Source organism: Orycteropus afer, unplaced genomic scaffold (genome assembly GCF_000298275.1).
Source record: "Orycteropus afer afer isolate SDZICR_OR568_19922 unplaced genomic scaffold, OryAfe1.0 scaffold00131, whole genome shotgun sequence".
NCBI lineage: Eukaryota > Metazoa > Chordata > Mammalia > Tubulidentata > Orycteropodidae > Orycteropus > Orycteropus afer.
In genome coordinates, this window is record NW_006921718.1 from 4,486,653 (window position 1) to 4,507,969 (window position 21,317).

A 21,317-nucleotide genomic window follows, 5' to 3' on the forward strand; every position below is an offset into this window, starting at 1 on the left:
GGAGGAAGTGCAGCCAGAATGCTCCTTGGAAGCAAGAATGGCCAGACTTCGTCTCACCTATTTTGGTCATGTTGTCAGAAGGGACCATTCCTTGGAGAAGGATGTCATGCTTGGTAGGGTGGAGGGTCGACGAAAGAGTGGGAGGCCTTCAAGGAGATGGATTGATACGGTGGCTGCGATGATGGGCTTAAGTATAGCACAGATTGTGGGGCTGGCGCGGGATCGGGCAGTTTTTTGTTCTGCTGTGCATGGGGTTGCTATGAGTCGGAAATGACTCGACGGCACTTAACAACGACAACATCAAAAGCCTGTTTTATTAGGGTGTTGGAGTGAGTGGTTGGTGAATGCCACACTAAGGCAATAACATTTGAGCTGACATCTGGATGATGGAGAAGTAAGCCACATGTATTTCTAGGAATAGAAAATTCCAGACAGAGGGTACAACAGAGGATAAAGATCCTAAGGTGGCAAATAGGTCTGACCTGATGCAGGGAATGGTGAGAAGGCCACAATGGCAGGAGCTCTGGGAACTAACTTTAGAGTCATACAAGATGAAACCAGAGGGGAAGCAGGGACCAGATCACACAATACACACAATACTGGAGGAACTTAGAATTCTTTTTCTTTTTTCCCTAGTTGCTGTGGGAAATAAATGGAAGGTTTTATGCAGAGGAATGGTAATCTAGGAGGGGAGACATATAACAAAAACCTGCTTACATAAATGGTTAAATGATGGATGGATTCAGTTTTCCTGAGGAAATGACATTTAAGCTGAGAGTTGAGGATTAGGTATGTATTGATTAGAGAAACAACATGGGAAAGAGTACTCCAGGTAAAAGAAATGCATGAAATCAGGGTCTAGAAAGAACTCAGCATAAGGATTTGAAGGAAGTGTAGCTTGGCTGTTAGTATGTTTAAGGAGATGTTAGTATGTTTAAGTAGCATCAAATGTGGCAGGTCAGTCATCAATGACTACATCCTATATGTTACGTTGTTGTTAGGTGTTGTTGAATTGTCTCCGACTCATAGTGACCTTACATACAGCAGAACAAAACACTGCCTGGTCCTGTGCCAGCCTCACAATCCCTGCTATACCTGAGCCCATCATTGTAGCCACCATGTCAATCCATCTTGTTGAGGGCCTTCCGCTTTTTTGTTGAGCCTCTACTTTACCAAGCACAATCCTTCTCCAGGGAATGGTCCCTTCTGATGACATGACCATAGTTGGTGAGACGAAGTCTGGCCATTCTCACTTCCAAGGAGCATTCTGGCTGCACTTCTTCCAGGACAAATTTGTTAGTTCTTTTAACAGCATTAAAAAGAATACTGGTACCCTCAGTATTCTTTGCCAACACAACTGAAAAGCATCAACTCTTCTTTGGTTTTCCCTATTCATTGTACAGTTCTCACATGCATAAGAGGCAATTGAAAATACCATGACTTGTGTTAGGCACACCTTAGTCGTTAAGGAGACATCTTTGCTCTTTAGTACATGAATGAAGCCTTTTGCAGCAGATTTGCCCAATGCAATACATCTTCTGATGTCTTGACTGCTGCTTCCATTGGTGTTGATTGTAGAACCAAGTAATACAAGGTGTTTGACAACTTCAGTCTTTTCTCCATTTATCGTGATGCTGCTTATTGGTCCAGTTGTGAGGATTTTTGTTTTCTTTATACTGAGGCATAATCTGTACTGCAGACTGTAGTCTTCAGTCTTCGTCAGTAAGTGCCTCAAGTCATCCTCACTTTCAGCAAGCAAAGTTGTGTTGCCTGCATATCACAGGTTGTTAATGAGCCTTCCTCCAATCCTGATGCCACATTTTTCTTCATATAGTCCAGCTTCTCGGATTATTTGCTCAGCATACAAATTGAGTAAGTATGGTGAAAGGGTACAACTATGGCACACTCCCTTCCTGATTTTAAACCATGCAGTATCCCCTTGTTCTGTTCAAACGACAGCCTCCTGGTCTATGTACAGGTTCCTCATGAGCACAATTAAGTGTTCTGGAATTCCCATTCTTCTCAATGTTATCCATCATTTGTTATGACCCACACAATCGAATGCTTTTGCATAGTCAGTAAAACACAAGTAAACATCTTTCTGGTATTCTTTGCTTTGAGCCAACATCCATCTGCCATTGGCTTGTGATATCCCTTGTTCCACGTCCTCTTCTGAATCCAACTTGGCATTAGTGGAAGTTCTCTGTCAATATACTGCTGCAACCGTTTTTGAATGATCTTCAGTAAGATTTTACTTGCATGTGAAACTAATGATATTGTTCTATCATTTCCACATTCTGTGGAATCACCTTTGTTTGGAATGGGTAGAAATATGGATCTCTTCTAGTCAGTTGGCCAGGTAGCTGTCCTCCAATTCTCTTTGCATAGCTGAGTGAGTGCCTCCAGTGCAGCATCAGTCTGTTGAAACATCTCAGTAGGTATTCCATCAATACCTGGAGCCTTGTTTTTCACCAGTTCCTTCAGAGCAGCTTCAGTTTCTTCCTTCAGTACCATTGGTTCTTGATCATATGCCACCTATTTCCCTGAGAATCATTGAGTATTGCAACTTGAGGCTTGAAGTTTTTCTTTAGTTCTTTCAGCTTGAGAAATGCCGAGCGTGTTCTTCACTTTGCATTTTCTAACTCCAGGTCTTTGCACATTTCGTTATAATAATTGACTTTGTCTTCCCAAGTAACTCTTTTAAATCTTCTGTTCATCTCTTTTATCTTGTCATTTATTCCATTTTCTTTAGCTATTCCCCATTCAGGAGCTAGTTTCATAGTCTCTTCTGACATCCATTTTGGCTTTTTCTTCCTTTCCTGTCTTTTTAATGACCTTTTGCTTTCCTCATGGATGATGTTCTTGATGTCATCACACAGTTCCTCTGGTTTTCAGTCACTGGTATTCAGTGCATCAAATTTATTCCTTAGATGGTCTCTAAATTCAGGAGGGATATATTCAAGGTCATGTTTTGGCTCCTGTGGACTTGTTTTAATTGTCTTCAGTTTCAACTTCAACTTGCATATGAGCTGTTGATGGTCTGTTCCACGGTCAGCTCCAGGCCTTGTTTTGGCTGAAGATACTGAGCTTCTCCATTGCCTCTTGCCACAGATGTAGTCAATCTGATTCTGTGTACTCCATCTGGTGAAGTTCATAGGTATAGCCACAGTTTGTGTTGTTGAAAAAAGGTATTTGCAGTGAATAAGGCGTTGGTCTTGAAAAATTCTATCATGCGATCTCCAGTGTTATTTCTTTCACCAAAGCCATATTTTCCAACTACTGGTGATTCTTCTTTTTTCCAACTTTTGCATTCCAATCACCAGTGATAATTAACACATCTTGATTGCATGTTTAGTCAATTTCAGTCTGCAGAAGTTGGTAAAAGTTTTCAATTTTCTCATCTTTGGCTTTGGTGGTTGGTGCGTAAATTTGAATAATAGTAGTAGTAACTAGTCTTCTTTGTAGGTATACAGATATTATCCTATCACTGGCATGGCATTCATCATCACAAGGAGTATATCAAGATTTATCTTGAAATATAGTGCTGCCACTGTACTATATATTATAGAATAATAATACATTATATGTAGGATTTTAATAATTAATCCTCTGTAGCAGTGAGTTTAAGGAGAGTAATTTGATTGAGATTGGATTTGAGGAGAGGGGATGAGTATTAATGAAGGAAGGGCGACCAGAACTAGAACTACAATGTAGGGTGAGCTAAGATGGTGATGGGGACAGGGTTGGTGTCAATGAAGATTAAGAGGAGCACACATTTAAGAACTTGCCATTGATTAGATTAAGAGGATAAGAAAATAAGATGTGCTTCAGATAGCTCCTAGAGGCTGTGTCTGACCTCTTCTAACTTCACAAGGCTGGAGGAGGATCAGGAACATAAACAACTAAAGGCTGATTTCCTATGAGGCAGAGGTCAGACATGCTGCCACCCTCCAACTTTTTTACCAATTCTGACACCAACCATCCCTCCCACAGCACTCTACTTCTCTCTTGGGTTCAATAATCTGTTGCAGTGGCCACCCAGAACTCACAGACAATACTCATGATTATTGCATTTATTAGGGAAGTAACAGGTTACAATTCAGGATCAGAAACAAGTTAGGATACAGTTCTTTAATTAGGAAAGCATCTTCTCAGCTATGCCACAGGCACACTTCTCTCTGGCCTTGTTCTCTCAGCGCTGCAGCCCTTTGGCCTCTGCTCTGCTCAGGCAAGTGTTACAAAGTTCTTTTAGCTCTGCCAGTAGGTGCTCAGAGAGGCACTCCACTCTGCGAGCAAACCTTCTGCCTGAAGGCACTCAGCTTTATTACTCTGCAGGCCAGTAAGCCCCCCACTGTTTCACACCAGTCTCTTGGTTCTGTGCCCCTTCCATCACTATCTGCTGTCTCTGCACAGGAATCTCAGGTCCAAGGGCACACTCCAGTCCTGGTTCTTCTCTCTTCATGGTAGTGAGATCCCCTCTTTTTCTGCCTCTGAGAATGGGTCAAATTTAAGCCTACCAAGATAAACTGACCAATTCTCACGCTGTGGTTCCATACACCTTATTTGCATGGTCCCATCCCAACAAGGATGCCACGTACCTTATTTACATTATTACCAAGCTATCTAGTCTTCTTGGTGGGCCATAAGCACTTCATATTGTAATAGTTTCACCCAGTCATCTGGTGGGAGTCACCAAGACCATGGCTAGAAGAGTCTTACCAGGTAATTCACTTTTCTACACTGGTTAATTGAAATTCACTATAGAGTTTTGGCATTCCAAGATGCATATAAAAGGTTCTCCTGTGGGATTATTTAAAAATTACTGTTAATAGTGTTTGCTGTGTGCCATACATATTTCAATTCATGTAATCATTTAATCCTGATGACAGTCCTGTGAGGTCAGTACTACTATTCTCTCTATCTTACAGATGAGAAAACTGAAGCACAAAGCACAAAGAAATTAAGTGACATGTTTAAAGCCGTCCAGGCACTTTGGCTCCGCAGTTCATGACCATAACTACTTGGAAACTTGTTTTGTTTCCCTTTTTAATAACAGCTTTATTGAGATAATAAAATTTTACACTTCTAAAGTGTCCAATTTAGTGGCTTTTAGTATATTCACAGAGTTGTGCAACCATCACCATTATAACATCTTTATCACCCCAAAAAGAATTAATAGTCACTTCCCTTTTCCCTCTCACCTCACTCTCAGCCCCCAGCAACCAGTAATCAACTTTCTGTTTCTGGGTATTTGATGTAAAAGAAGTCTTTTGTGATTAGCTTCTTTTATTTATCATGTTTTTAAGGTTCATTCATGTTCTAGCATATATCAATACTTCATTTCTTTTAATTGTGGTAAATATATATATAACGAAACATTGACCATTCCAACATTTTTTACAAGTACAGTTCAGTGACCCTAATTACATTCATCATGTTGAGCTTGGACGCTTTTAATCATAACATTTGCATAATTCGGTTTTATTAATTATTCTAATGAATTTAAGGGAGCTCTGGTAAGTGTAGTGCCTAAAGCACTTGACTGCTGACCAGAAGGCTGGTGGTTCAAACCCACCGGCCACTCCTCGGAAGGAAGGTTGGGCAATCTACTTCCGTAGAGTTACTGCCTCGGTGGTAACCCAAGGAGGAGGGGTCGCTATGAGTTGGGTCCGACTTGATGACACATAACAACAACAAATGAATTTAAAATCGAACTGGATTGTGCCTTTCCTGGGAAGTTTACTTTTTGGAATTCAAATAGCATCCCCAGCTATGTTTATGTACCACTGAAACAGTCAGTGGTAATATTTTCTTTAATTAAATATTGTTTTTACTTTCAGGATTCTCCTTTGAAGTTGCTTGCTCTTTATATTGCATTTTCACTATTCGTAGCACATTTTAAATACTAGTATTGATTTTGCTGTGTGTAGTTAAAGGTGCCTCATGATATGGAAAGGAGCTCTAGTGGCACAGTGGTTAATGCATTTGTCTGCTAACCAAAAGGTTGGCAGTTCAAATCCACCAGCTGCTCCATGGGAGAGAGATTTCAGTCTGCATCCATAAAAATTTATAGCTTGGGAAACCATATGGGACAGTTTTGTTCTGTCCTATAGGGTCTCTATGAGTTGGAATCAACTTAATGGCAGTGGTTTGGGTTTTTGGTTTGTGATAATGGAAGTTAAAGTCTTTAATAATCTTCACAAGTTGGAATGAGCTAGATGTTTGTCTTTGCAAAAAGATTAAAACCCCATTGTTGTTGTTGTTGTTGTTGTTGTTTGCCGTCGAGTCGGCCCCGACTCATAGCGACCCCTCCTTGGGTTTCCGAGGCAGTATCGCTACGGAAGTAGGATTGCCCAACCTTCCTTCCGAGGAGTGGCTGGTGGGTTTGAACCGCCAGCCGTCTGGTTAGCAGGCAAGTGTCTTAGCCACTATGCTACCAGAGCTCCCAAAAGTGTAGGTATTTAATCTTTGCTGTGTGAATAGTGGTAATGTAGGTAAGGTTATTGTTGCACTGTTAACTAACAGCCTCTTACTGAGAGAGGAGGGACAGTATTAATCACAGTGGATACTGAAAGTCTTCCTAGATTGGAAACTGGTGCTGACTAGACATACTCAAGGAGGATCTCTTAAATTTTGATGTGGGAGAGAATATGGTCCATAGGAGTAACTTCTTGCTACATGGGATCAAGCATTGGGGGTGGGGGGAGCTGGAAGCCAGACAAGGTACATGTCCTCTGAAGCTAGCTATTAGGTGTGTTTTTAAAAAGACAGATACCTAAATGTTGGAAATTTGCTTCTGTTGTTTACATTTTTTTCTGTAGTTATTCCATAAAGTCCTTTCTGCAAAGGTCGTCTTATTTTTATTATGATTTGGGTGAAAATTTACAGAGCAAATTCACTTTCCATACAGCAGTTCACACACTTTGTCTCATGACATTGACTACAATTTACCCTAATGCAACAGCTCCCCTCCCACTTCCTCCCGGTAGTTACTTCTTTCCTTTGTCCATCCCTCCGTGCCCTCCTGCCCCCTGAGTTGTCTCCTATGCATAAACAGCCCTTCTTTCTCTCATGATTGTTCTCTCCAAGGAGTGTATCTACCTCAGGTAAATATTCAACTCATATGCCTGTCTTTTGTTTGGCTGGAAGACACAGGTGTGGGTTCAGTTCCAGACATGAAGGGCACCTAGGGGCCATAGTCTCAGTGGTTCCACCAGGCTCTATCACACCAGCAAACCTGGTGTCCCCCCGCCCCCCTTTTTTTCCGTCCAAGTGATTTTGAGTTTTGTTCTACATTATTCTCCCTCTCTATCCAGGATCTCCTATGTAGATCCTCCTCTGAGTGGTTGACAGTAGTAGCTGGGCCCCATCTAGTTCTTCTGGTCTCATAGTCGTATAGGCTGTGGATCACATGGTATACCAGTCTTTAGGGCTAATTCTTTCTACGAATCTTTGGTTTTCTTAATTTTTCTTTGCTCTGGATGAGGAGAGACCCATCGTTGCCACTTGAGAAAGTAGGAGGTGGAACAATGTTTTGTGTAGTATGTTATGCCAGTTGAGCTTGATGTGCCCTGTGACTATGGTCCTGAGCCCACAAGTTCAACTACTCGGTCCCTCTGGGTAGCTGGCTTTGACCAAGAAGTGACTACAACCTTGTCCCTTGTCAGTTCTACTATGCATCTGGGAATTCAGATCATACAAATATACTTACAGGACCACTGTCTGAAAGGTTGCCTTATTTTGATGTGCTGTGGTGAACAAAGGAAAGGAGTATATGGCTGTTTTGGGGGAACTGTATAATCCTGAGGTGGTGGCTGTGGTGTTTGATGAGAAAGAGTCCTAGAGGAAGATGAATCTCAAGGTTATAACTCTTATTGACCATTCTTGTGTTCTGTGCTTTGCTTTAATACAGGAGGCTGTTCTGCTATATTATGCTTATTAAATTAGAAACTTTTAAAAAAAGTTGTTTTTAGAAATTTCTGAGGGACCTAAGAATTCTTTTAAGTTCCAGAAGGAAAAGTTAACTCATAATTTATGTATATGTTTAAATGCTCATAACTTTGAGTAATTTTTAGGTGATACCTACAGGAAAAATTGAAATCTAAGCTATTAGGTGAAGTTCATTTTCTTTCTTACCCCCTGAATTTAGTTTCTTTGTGCATAGGAACAAAATTTGTTCACACAATAAAGCAGTGCCCAAGAACAGGTGCTAGTCACAGTTAGTTGTGAAGACAATTGAGATGGGTCAGTATTGGATATTGCTGCTTATCAGCTTACATAGTGGGATATCTCTCTTATTAGCATTTTTTCTTACTAGCAGAAAGAGTGAGGAATCTAATATGTACTTGAAAATCACTTTTTGTGACTATTCTCAAATGATCCCTAATAGAGATGAAGTTATTTGAGATTTTGCTTTAGCTATAGTGCTTTCAGGAGAGCTTGTAATGCAGGAATGAAAGTAACCTGTTAATCTTTTTTTTTTTTTTTTAAATTCTAGGTGAGAATTATGAAGATGATGACCTAGTAAATTCTGATGAGGTTATGAAGAAACCATGTCCAGTACAGATTGTTCTTGCCCATGAAGATGACCATAACTTTGAGCTTGATGAAGAAGCCTTGGAGCAGATACTGCTGCAGGAACATATACGAGATCTTAACATAGTAGTGGTATCCGTTGCAGGAGCTTTTCGTAAAGGGAAATCATTTCTACTGGACTTCATGCTTAGATATATGTATAACAAGGTGAATAGTGTCTTTTATAAGTTGAACCCAATTTAAAACAAAACTACCAACCAACCAACCCTATTTAAAAGAAAGAAAGAAAGAAAAAAAAAGTAAGAACTGTATTTTTAATTTTATAAAAATACAGTTCTTTATGAAACTTTTCAGTTAAAAATATAAATTAGTTTGGGCCCTTGATTCTTCTTCATCTCCATAATTTCTTTATGTACATACTAATATTGATGCATATGAGTGAGCTATATGTGTTCCAGGCATTGTATCTCTAACCCAAGCAGCTGAGTATACCCTGAAAATCTCTGAAGTACTGTTCATCTTCTCCTCACTGTTTGTTATTTCTTCACACCTTCTCCTTTCTTAGTCATCTTTACATGAGTGAAGGTAGACTGGTAGAGACCTTCATTAAAGCATTACCTCTGTTCCTCAAATAAGTCATTAGTCACTTTCTGTGGTTTACTATTTTTCTCTGAGGTAACGTCCAATTCATTAGAGTGGCTTCCTTGGCATCCATGATTTCTGAGCTTCATCTTCTGCCTCTCTAAATCAGATAGACTATAGTTTTTTCATTTCCTTGCATGTGTAACAATGTTTCTTAAATCAGGTCTTGCTGTATTCTCAACTGGTCTTTTCATAGGAAACCTTTCCTGACTTACAAGACTATGCAGTGTCCTTCTGCAGATTCTCATATCACAGGCCATATGTTTTTCTGAGGTTAATTTTAGTTGCTTATTTTTCAGGGCTGAGCCTTATTCTTTCTTTCCTTTTTTAAATATTGTGTTTTAGGTAGAAGTTTACACAGCAAATTAGGTTCCCATTTAATAAATTTTATACAAATTTTTCTATGACATTGGTAACTATTTTCACAATGTATAAGCAATCTCATTATTTCCATTCTGTTTGTTCTGTTTCAATTGATTTAGCCTCCCTCTTCCTCCTTGCTTTCTCATCTTTGCTTTTGGGTAAATGTTGATGATGATCTGGTGTCACATAATTGATTGTTTAAGGGAACACATTACTCATGAGTGATACTGTTTATTTTATAAGCCAATCTATTACTTGACTGAAAGGTAGGCTCTAGGAGTAACTTCAATTCCAAGTTCAAAGGGTATCTTAAAGCAATAGTCTTGGGATTTTTTTCTAGTCTGTATCAATCTAGTAAGTCTGCTCTTTTTTAGGAATTTGAATTTTGCTCTACATTTTTCTCCCATTTTATCCAGGACCTTCTATTATGTCCCTGGTCAGAACAGTCAGTAGTGGTATCCAGACACCATCTAGTTCTTCCATCTCAGCTAGAAGAAGCTGTGGTTCATGTAGGTTAATAGTCCTGTGGACTGGTTTCTTCTTTGAGCCTTTGGTTTCCTTCATTCTCTTTGGCTCCAGATGAGTAGAGACTAATAGTTACATGGCCACACACAAGCTTTTAAGACCCCAGATACTGCTACTCATCAAACTAGGATGTAGAGCATTATCTTTATAAACTGTATTATGCCAGTTGACTGAATTGTTCCACAAGTCCATGGTCTTAAGCCCTGTAACCCAGTAAACCAATCCTGCAAGTTGTTTGGATCTGTCTAGAAAGTCCCTGTAACTGCAGCCTGTGTGCTTTCTTATATGAATGCATATAGACCTCTTGAGCACAATAATTGGCACTTAGTAGGCATTTATTATCTATTGTGATCAATGAATTCCATCCTTCTATACATTTCCCTTTTCTGATGGTACCAGACAATTAATAGTTATTTCCTTTTCTGATGGTACCAAACAATTAGTAGTTATTTCCTTCCTCCTTACTGACTTTGACTTCTGCTGGAAAAAAAGTAAACAGTTTTATCACTTGAATTAGAATGTTTTTCTAACAGTTGAAAGTTGGTTTGATAGAGACCAAGAAGAAGGAATTAGAAGTTCTGAAGTCGAGTGTTTATGGGAAGGACTTTAGAGAGGGCTTTTGATATTCAGAAGCCATATGAAGACTGTAGAAATAGCACTTTGACAGAATTATGTAATTGTTTAAACATCTGTCAGGGTGCTCACCTTCAAAAGTGCTATATAATTCTGGAATTGAGTATGCTCTGTCTTGAGATGAACAATAATGTAAATGTTCCTGATAGATTTTCCAACAATTTTTTTTACATGTTCAGGAAATTGAGAAAGATATAGTTCTTTAAGATTTTTCAGATTAAACTTGATTATTTTCCCTGAATTTTACAACTGAAATTGTTGTTGTTGTTGTTGTTATGTGCCATCGAGTCAGCCCTGACTCATAGCGACCCCTCCTTGGGTTTCCGAGGCAGTATCACTACGGAAGTAGGATTGCCCAACCTTCCTTCCGAGGAGTGGCTGGTGGGTTTGAACCACCAGCCTTCTGGTTAGCAGTCAAGTGCTTTAGCCACTATGCTACCAGAGCTCCTAAAACTGAAATAGAAATGTATAAATAGTGGCATGTTGTTGTTCTTGTTGTTATGTGCCGTCGAGTCGGCCTTGACTCATAGTGATCCCTCCTTGGGTTTCCGAGGCAGTATCACTACAGAAGTAGGATTGCCCAACCTTCCTTCCGAGGAGTGGCTGGTGGGTTTGAACTGCCAGCCTTCTGGTTAGCAGTCAAGTGCTTTAGCCACTATGCTACCAGAGCTCCTAAATAGTGGCATAGTCTTTAGAAAACAAGAAAAGAAATCTGCATATTTAAAGATGGTAAAGAATTCCTCTATTTTGAGGTCCTCTGACTTCTTAGGTTAGCTTATATATATTGTGTATATCTATGTCTTAGCTGTTGTTGTTGTTAAGTGCCGTCGAGTTGTTTCCGACTCATAGCGACCCCATGCACAGCAGAACGAAACACTGCCCGTCCTGTGCCAGCCCCACAATCCCTGCTATACTCGAGCCCATCATCGCAGCCACTGTATCGATCCATCTCCCTGAAGGCCTCCCCCTCTTTCGTCGACCCTCCACCCTACCAAGCATGACATCCTTCTCCAGGGAATGGTCCCTTCTTACAAAATGACCAAAATAGGTGAGACGAACCCTGCAAATATATTAGATTCTAAGTAGGTGAGAGACAGTAGATATGACATAAATTTCACCTCAGGTGCCATTTCTTTTTCCATCTCTGATCAATTAGTAATGGCTGAGCTCTGGTGGCGTAGTGCCTAAGGCATTCGATTGCTGACAAGAAGGCTGGTGGTTCAAATCCAAGGAGGGATCACTATGAGTCGGATCCGACTCCACAGCAGTGAGTTTGGTTTTTGGTTTTTGCTTAGAATAGGGTAGCAGCCCACATGTAATATGTATTTATAATCTCTGAACTAATAAAACTCCCTTTGTGCTTGGAGAGATACTGAAGCCGTGGAAAGTTTATGATGGCTGATGGCATAAATTTACATATCTAGGCAGTGGCTTCCAAACTGGTGAAATAATATCCTTAATAATTTTTATTCTTATGGTGTCCATGTAGAGGTCTTTATAAATCATCGTTTTCAGTTAAATAAAAAATTATATTAAAATAGCATCTGATTTTTAGGTTAAAATGCCTCTGCTTATCCTGGCTTAGGGGTGGTTCATCCTTGTCCTAGGAATTGAAACTAAGGAAGGAGAGATAACCGTGGAATCATTTTGGATTTGTTTTATTAACCTACATGCTTGCAAGGAGTCCCTGGGTCTTGCTAAGCACTTGACTGCTACTAGCTGAAAGGTCAGCAGTTCAAACCTACCCAGAGATGCCTCAAAAGACAGGCCTGGTGATCTGCTTCTGAAAGGTCACGGCTTTGAAAAGCCTATGGAACACTTCTATTCTGAGCACATGGGGTCACCAGGAGTCAGAATTGAGTCTGTGGCAACTAACAACAGGATATGCTACAGAGGTGAGATGCTAGCTGAAGGAACAGAAGTGAAGCAAACATTGGCTCATGCTGACTATGTGTCTTCTGTATTAACCTTAGTCAATATATGTAAATATTGAGTTCATTAAAGGAGCTAATGATATAAATGTTTTACTTTACTATGTAGAAATAGATTAGTATTTTCATTTTGAGTAAAAAAGTAATGATAAAGAAATACTAACATAGGACTGAATGTGAGCTCTTTTCTGTTGTTTAGAAATAGAAATGTCAGTAGCTGTGTTCTTAAAACGTAAAGTTTTAGTTAAAGAACATTCTGATATTTTAACCAAACATTTCAAAATTATAGGGGAAATTGTGATTTTTAGGTCTCATTTTCTTAAGAAGTAAATAGCTTTTCATGCAGTTGTTTTTTAAGCTGCTACTTTAAGAAAATTGTTTTTACTTAATGTATGGGAGAAAAGAAATTAATCTTCTGTTGCAAACATGAGAGGTGAACTAAAGATTTTTCTAGGATTAAATTTCATGTCTTGTCAGAATTAATTATTATGATACTACTTTTAAGATGAAATGTAGGACATGAGAGTGTCACCAGAATTGCTGATATTTTGAATTCATAACACAAGAAGCATTTTGAACTTTTAAGGATATCGTTTACGACATTCATCATGAATGCCAGTTATGTATGAAGTATACAACAGATACTCAAGTTTGTTGATGTACCCAATAATTTGTAAGTAGAATATTTATTACTTAAATGTCATTATTAAAAATTATTAAATGAAATAATTGTAAAAATTTATATATCAGATGCATTATGTCAGTATTTTTAATAATCATTATTATTTCATGTGTAAAAGTAGTAAATTATGCAAAAAACAAAAGCTATGAATTGTACGTGCAGGGGGCATTAAAATTGGTAATGAGAGACAGAATTGGCAGGGGAAGTGAGAAGGTTGACTTTACCCTCTGAAATAAACATATGTACACCCTCAAATATTCTGTGCCACTCCTTTTTCTAACTCTGATTCATTGTTCAGAGAGGTATCATTTAGGTAAATGTTCTTCTTCTATTATAATTTACATACAGAAAAGTGCACAAATCTTAAGTATACAGCCTGATGAAATACATGTCTGCTCCTATGTAATTACTGCCCATAAAAGATCTAGAAACCCCCTTTGTACTCCTTCCCGCTTAAGATAATCACTTTTACTGTCATTTCTCACTGCACACTAGTTTAGCTTGTTTTTGAACTTTATAGGAATGCAATCATACTATAAGTATTCTGTGTTTGGCTTATTTCATTAGTATCTGTGAGAGTACCCACATTTTTGCATGTTGTGATAGTTCATTGTTTTTGTTATTTTTGTATTCCATTATATTAATATGCCACATTTTATTTATCCATCTTTCGACATTTGCTTTGATTTTATAAATTTTAGTCAGCTGATTTTGTGAATTACAGCTTCCAAAGTGAAGTAGGTTACTCCAGTGTCAATAGAAATTATTAGAAAAATGCTGATCCAAATAGTTACATCTGGCTATTGTAAAAGTACTTTCAATTCCAAGAATCAGTTTAGGAAAGTCAAAACTTAATTAAGTGGAATTACATTAAATTATATGACACAAAACATAATACAATGCTTGTGATATATTTCACACTAAGAAATGATGAGAGTTGTTATTGAACTCTTCTAGATAAGGATTCTTAATTCGATAAGGATTCTTAATTCCACACAGAGTTGCTTCTACTTTTATATTATTTCATGTTTTATTCCCTGGCTTAAATGTCATTATGAAGAATTTTAAAGACACAAAAGTAGACAGTAATATGATGAATGTGCATTTATTTACTGTTTTTAACAATGTTCAACTCAGGCAGTCTTATTTCATCTATACCCTAATTCATTCCCCACCTTTTATTTTGTTTTGAAGTGAATCCTAGACATTGTATCATTTCACTTGTAAACATTTTGGTGTGTATTATACTTTACTGTGCCCAGTTTTTTGAAGAAACTGTTGGTGTTAGAGTTTACCCATCTGGATTTGCTAATTGCATTCCATCACTGTGGTTTTTACATGTTCCTCTGTACTATACACTTCCTATGTAAGATTTAGAAACCCCTTTTGTACATTGGTACTTAAATCTAGAAGCTTGATCAGACTCAGATTTGACTATTTTTGGCAAGAGGATTTCATAGAGATGTTATTTATATTCTTCATTGTTGTTGTTATGTGCCCTCTATTTGGACCCGACTCTTAGTGACCCCTCCTTGGCTTTCTGAGGCGGTATCACTACGGAAGTAGATTGCCCAACCTTCCTTCCAGGGAGTGGTTGGTGGGTTTAAACTGTCAGCCTTCTGGTTAGCAGTCAAGTGCGTTCGTTAGGCAGTATGCCACCAGAGGAGCTCCTATTCTTCCATTGTTGTTGTTGTCATTTGCCCTCGAGTCGGACCCGACTCATAGTGACCCCTCCTTGGGTTTCTGAGGCGGTATCACTACAGAAGTAGATTGCCCAACCTTCCTTCCGAGGAGTGACTGGTGAGTGTGAACCACCAGCCTTCTGGTTAGCAGTTCAGTGCCGTAGGCACTATTAACTTTTAGGGTAACAGATTAAGTTTTTACTGAATTCCTCATACTCTGATTATTAAGCATTTAAAAGGTATTAGCTTACTTAGTATTCATAGTCACCCTATGCAGTAATATTAATATTTCCACTTAATAGCTGAATAAATAACAGTAAGTAGCAATGTAGAGATTCCAGACCAGACAGTTTGATTCCAAAGCCTTTATTCTAAAACCAACCATGTAAAATGATTTTTGATCATTTTCTTACATATTTGTAGTATGTTAAGTACTTTACTGAGTTACTCTTCTGTAAAAGTGGGTTTTATTTTCAGTATTTACTTCAGAAGTTGAAATAGACTGATAGGATAATCCATGTTTGGGTGCTAGTGCAAATGTGATAACGTTTTATGCTGTCCACTAGTACTTCACTGGTATCTGTGCTTAATGAATTATTGCTCTATTTTGATACTAAAAAGTTTTGACTTCATTGGTAGCAAATTGAGAAATGCATTGTAAGGGAAATAATCCTTTAAGTATTTTTATTCCTTACTATTTAAAGAGCTGCTCCCAGTACTGCCACCAGAAGTCAGGATTTTACGTGCCTTTATATACAATTTGCCAAAAACACCAATATCTCAGAATTGGCTCTATGGGATGCTACACGTGATTTTACCTTTAGCTAACAATGTCTGAGGTGGAAGACTTACGGAAAATGTGTGAATCCATGACTTTTTTTTGTAAAGAAAGAAGTATATTTGGAGGAAGAACAGTATTTTAAAATGTTCTTCCTAGAGTAATTCTGTTATCCTTTATTGTGTTATAGTTTACATACAATAAAGTGTGTAAACCTTAGTATAGCCAGTGAATTTTTATATTGTACACCTTTGTAACCACTGCTACTTAGATCAAGAAATTAGAACATTTCCACTGTTCCAGATGGCCCCCCTCATCCTCCCTCCCTGTCGTTGTTATCTACAGCTCTCAAGGGTCACAACTTTTCTGATTTGTATCATTGTAGAAATTTTGCTTGCTTTTGAAGTTCACATAAATGTATTTGTAAAGTGTATACTCGTGTGTCTGGCTTTTTTTTTTTTTAATACTCAAGTCTAAGATTTATCCATGTTTTTGTGTGTATTAATAGTTTGTTTTTATTGCTGAGTGGTATTTCATAAATGAAATTTATTTACTCATTGTTCTATTAATAGATATGTGGATTGTTTCTAGTTCTTTTCTGTTATGAATAAAGCTTCTCTTCACCTTGTCTAAGTCTTGGTGACATAAGTACTTAATTTTATTGGGTTTATACTAGGTGTAGAACTACTGGGTCATAGGGAAAATAAGTACCTATGTAATTTTAGTAGGTACTGCCAAATGTCCTTTTTGAGGTGGTTTTATCATTATGCACTTTTACCAGCAATGTAAAAAGAGAGTTATGGTTGTTGTATATCTTGTAAACTATATAGTCAGTCTTTTTGATTTTAGCCATTTTGACAAATGTGTATTTTGTTTATATCCAGTCATCATTATACTCTATATAGGTTTGTTTGCTCTTACAACTATTTGCCAGATGTGGTGTAGAAGTTTAGCTTATTTATTATTTTAACTAAATTTGGTTTTGAATATTTCACTTACTACAAATGAAGCATTATATATTACTATTATGTAATAAGCCGCTGAAATTTTAAATTTTGTGTTATTATGTATTTGATCAGGGTTTTAAAAGAATCAATAAAGAAAGTAAAATTTGTGGGCCTTTACCTCCCCCTGAATGTAAGCTAAGGGGATTTGATATACAGATTATGTGGACTACTTTCTTCCTGCTAGCACCTTGGAATTCTTTTTCCCCTGAATTTTTGGTTTCTGGATTGAGACTAATTTTTTGTTCTTCCATTTGCAGGTTTAAATAGGTATAATTTCAACTATAATTGACAATAATTTCATTTTTTTAAGGAAAAACTTATTATGGGCTTAAAGTTGTTCATATAATGTTCCTTTGTTATCTTTTCAATGTCTATGGAATTAGTAGTGATGACTCTTTGATTTCTTATATTAGTCATTGGTATTTTTTCTCTCTCTCATTTTTTGGTTAGTCTGGCTAGAGTTTTATCAATTTTATTGATCTTTTCAAAGAACCAGCTTTTGGTTTTGTTGATTTTTCTCTATTGTTTTCCTGTTTTCAATTTTAACTGATTTTTTGCTAGTTCTTTTCTTCTGCTTACTTGCTTTAGGTTTATCTGGCTGTACTTTTTCTCATTTCCTACGGTGGTAGCTTAGGGGTTATTCATTCTGTGTCATCTTTTCCAATATATGCATTAAATGCTATACATTTCCCTCTAAGCACTGTTTTCTCTGCATCTGACAAATTTTTTAAGTTGTATTTTCATTTAAAGTAAGTTTTAGTTTCTCTTGAGATATCTTTGACCCATGTGTTAGAAGTATTTTATTTAATCTCCAAATGTTTATGTATTTTCCAGCTATCTTTCCATTACTGATTTCAAGTCTGTTTTGGTCTAAGAGTTTACTTTGTATGATTTCTAGTCTTACAAATCTGTTAAGGTGTGTTTTATAGTCCAGAATACGGTCTTTTGGTGAATGTTCTATGTTAGCTTGAGAGGACTGTATATTCTGCTGTTGGATGAAGTATTCTGTAAATGACAATTAAATTCAGGTGATTGATGCTCCTGTTCAGTTTATCTATATCTTTACTGATTTTGTGCCTGCTGGATCTGTTTAAATACTGATAGAAGGATGTTGAAGCCCCCAATTATATTAGTGGATTTGTCAGTTTATCCTGTAATTCTATCAGTTTGCCCCTTACGTATTTGGACAGTTTTTAGGTGCAGAGAAATCAGGGATGGTTATGTCTTTATTGAGAATGGGCCCCTTTATCATGATGTAATGTCCTTTATTCCTGATCATTTCTTTTGGTATAATATGAATTTGATTCTTACCACTTAGAGTGGGTAAGGGATCTTTATTATTGATTGGCAGGGACTTGTGTTTATTCACTAATTGAGTATGCTTATATTTTAGGTGATTTCAGATTTCCTTTTGCAGTTGAGATTTATTCTGTAAGATTTATTCTCTTTATTATTTTATTTTTTTATTTTTAATTTCAGTGATGGAATAGGATTACTTTTGGAATTCTGAATTTTGAGGCTCTTTTGTCTTCCTGGTCGTAAATGGTGCCAGTTTTTAGTGATTTTTATTTCTTAGGTTTGCTTTTAGTAACTTATGACGGCCACTAGGGAAGAGACATTGTGCTGTTACCTTGTCAGCGAGGCTGCCTCTCGAATACACTCAAATGTTCTTTAAGGGCAGGGATGTTCTTGTTCACTGCTTTATCCCTAGCACCTATAACACTTGCTGGCATATACGGTCTGAGTAATAAATATTTATTGAATGTATGACTTTATCTTATGAAAACTGTTTAGTGCATTAAAGATATGAAAGACTTAAGTTTTACAAAATCAGATAATCTAAGTTGTGTTTTTTTTTCATAATCCTTTTATTGACTAAATAATTTAGTATTATTTAAGCATATCAATTACAGGATAAACTAAGAAGAGATGACATGTAGTCAATAGATTTTTATGAAATACCAATTCTTTTTAAAGTTTCTGACGAAGAGAAGGTAAGTTAAAAAGCATGTTAGCCTGTGATTTCTGTCATCTGTGCTTTTTAAAGTTTAAAAAATTGATACTTTACTGTCATGCCCATGTAATTATATTCATTGTTTCTAGGGTTATCTCTTAACGCATAATCAAAAGAGAACACAGTGAAGCTTATAATTAAACTTATTTACATATTCATTCATTAAACAAATATTTTGAGTGCCTATTGCAAGCCAGGCACGATTCTGTGTTCTGGGAATACTTACGAGAATAAAATACCCATTTATGAATAAATGAAATACTTATGTGGAAAAAATTTTAGTATAACCAAAAGTAAAGAGAATAGTATAAGGAATCCCTATGTACCTATCAACATTTTGTTGTTCTTATTTTATCTATTTTCTTCCTTGGTTTTTTTGGGGGAAGAGGGAGGCTGAAATATTTTAAAGCAAATTTCGGAATATGTTTTCACCATAAATAGCTGAATTTCTTAACAGATAAGGACTCTGTTACCATTATTTTAACACAAGTACAGTGTCATTCCATTTGCCATCTAGTTGATTCCAACTCATGGTGACCCTATTATGTCAGAGTAGAACTGTGCTCCAGATTTTCATTGGCTGATTTTTCAGGAGTAGATCACAGGGCCTTTCTTCTGAGGCCCATAGGTTGGAGGGTTGAGTCCACCCAGAGGCCATTATAATACATTGTACGTTAACATCATCCTTACACAGTTTTAACACAATCTTAATATAATACCCAATCTGGGTTCAGATTTCCTTGTTTTTGTAAAAGTCGTATTTTATACTTGTGTTGTTTGAATCAGGTTCCATATAAATCTTGTGGTTATTTTTAAAGTTGATACTTTTAAAAGAGAAAATTAAGGCAGTATTAAAACATTTTAGTATAAGCTATTCTAAGAGAGCAATGCTATTTTGACAGCCAGTCTGTTTGGAATTTAGTTTGGCTTATCTGTACAAGGAGATGTCAAAATATCTGGTATCTACATTTTATGATTTTAAAATATTACAAGAAATACTTTTCTTCATAAAGGAGAAAAAATGTGCAGGACCTTACTTATCTAGAAGCCTTGTTGTTGTTATTAGGTACCATGGAGTTGGTTCCAACTCATAGCCACTCATGTACAACAAAACACTGCCCGGTCCCACACCATCCTGATAATCATTCCTATGTTTGAGCCCATTGTTGCAGCCACTGTGTCGGTACATATCATTGAGGGCCTTCCCCTTTTTCGTTGACCCTCCACGTTACCAAGCGTGATACCCTTTTCCAGGGACTGGTCCCTCCTGAAAACATGGCCAAAGTACGAGACAAAGTCTCCTCATCCTGTCTTCAGAGATTCAACTAGAAGAGTGAAAATGTGAATAGATTCAAAAGGTTCAGGTTTGGAGGAGACGGTAGCTCTGTAAAAGCAAAGAACCTCAGATGGAATTTGGGATTGCTTTTGTAACTACTCTGTGTAAAGTTACACAGTGTATTTTATCTGTCTATACTTAACTCCTCATCTGTAAAGAAGGGCTGATTTCTTAAGTTTCTTTATGTCTTATTTTATGTTTATGCTTGATGTTAACAGGATTCCCGAAGTTGGATTGGTGGACACAATGAACCATTGACTGGCTTTACATGGCGAGGTGGTTGTGAGAGAGAAACAACTGGCATACAGGTCTGGAGTGAAGTATTTGTAATAGACAGACCTGATGGAACAAAGGTAAAAATCAATTATTTTTTAGTCCTTTATTCCTTTTTCACCTATTTTCTGCTTTTAAAAATCAAAATAACACTGAATTATTAATAGCCGATAACTTTAATGTATTTTTGGTTATTATATAGGAATATGTAAGATAATTTAACTTAGAGTCCTTAATTATGGAATTTGACATTGATCATTTTATATTTGATTTTTACTGTCATCTTTGGTGAATATTTTGCTTAGTTTTTCAAACTTCTTCATTTCTAGGTGGCTGTACTGCTAATGGATACCCAGGGTGCCTTTGATAGCCAGTCAACTATCAAAGACTGTGCAACAGTGTTTGCTCTGAGCACTATGACTAGCTCTGTCCAGGTGAGACACAAGATTACATGGTATGTTCAATTCAGATAATCCCAATATCTTTGCCTTTCCTCAGATGCCTTTTTTTCCCTGTTCTATTTGCACCTAATGTGCTGTTTCTTTCTGTTTCTAGCAGTTCTGCTTGGTTCATATTTAAATCTTCTCATCTTGTTCCTGTTAGCTGTTTTATTTCTTTTTTAATTGTGATTTGGGTGAAAGTTTACAGAGCAAATTCATATTCCATGCAAAACACATTTTGTTTCATGACATTGATTGAAATCCCCATAGTGTAGCAGTTCTCTACCCACTTCTCTGTAGTTATCTTTTCCCTATGCCCTTCTTTCCTATGCATTCCTGCTGTCTCCCTATGTAAATACTGCCCTTCTGATCTCTCATGGTTGATTATTCTAAGGCATGTACTTACCTGATGTAAATGTTCACTTTATATGCTTGTCTATTGTTTGGCAGAGAGCCACAGGAGTGAGTTAGATTCC

The 21,317-nt window shown here is 37.2% G+C and overlaps 1 protein-coding gene across 1 annotated transcript in view; it reads left to right on the forward strand.

The window, feature by feature from the left end:
• The window catches only part of ATL2 (atlastin GTPase 2), a 97,226-nt gene that overhangs the window by 53,718 nt on the left and 22,191 nt on the right, over positions 1 to 21,317 (forward strand). Inside the window, exons 2-4 of the mRNA XM_042781542.1 lie at positions 8,498 to 8,742; positions 20,347 to 20,481; positions 20,731 to 20,835. Coding sequence (XP_042637476.1) covers positions 8,498 to 8,742; positions 20,347 to 20,481; positions 20,731 to 20,835 — 485 coding nt within the window. The remainder of the gene's footprint in view (positions 1 to 8,497; positions 8,743 to 20,346; positions 20,482 to 20,730; positions 20,836 to 21,317) is intronic.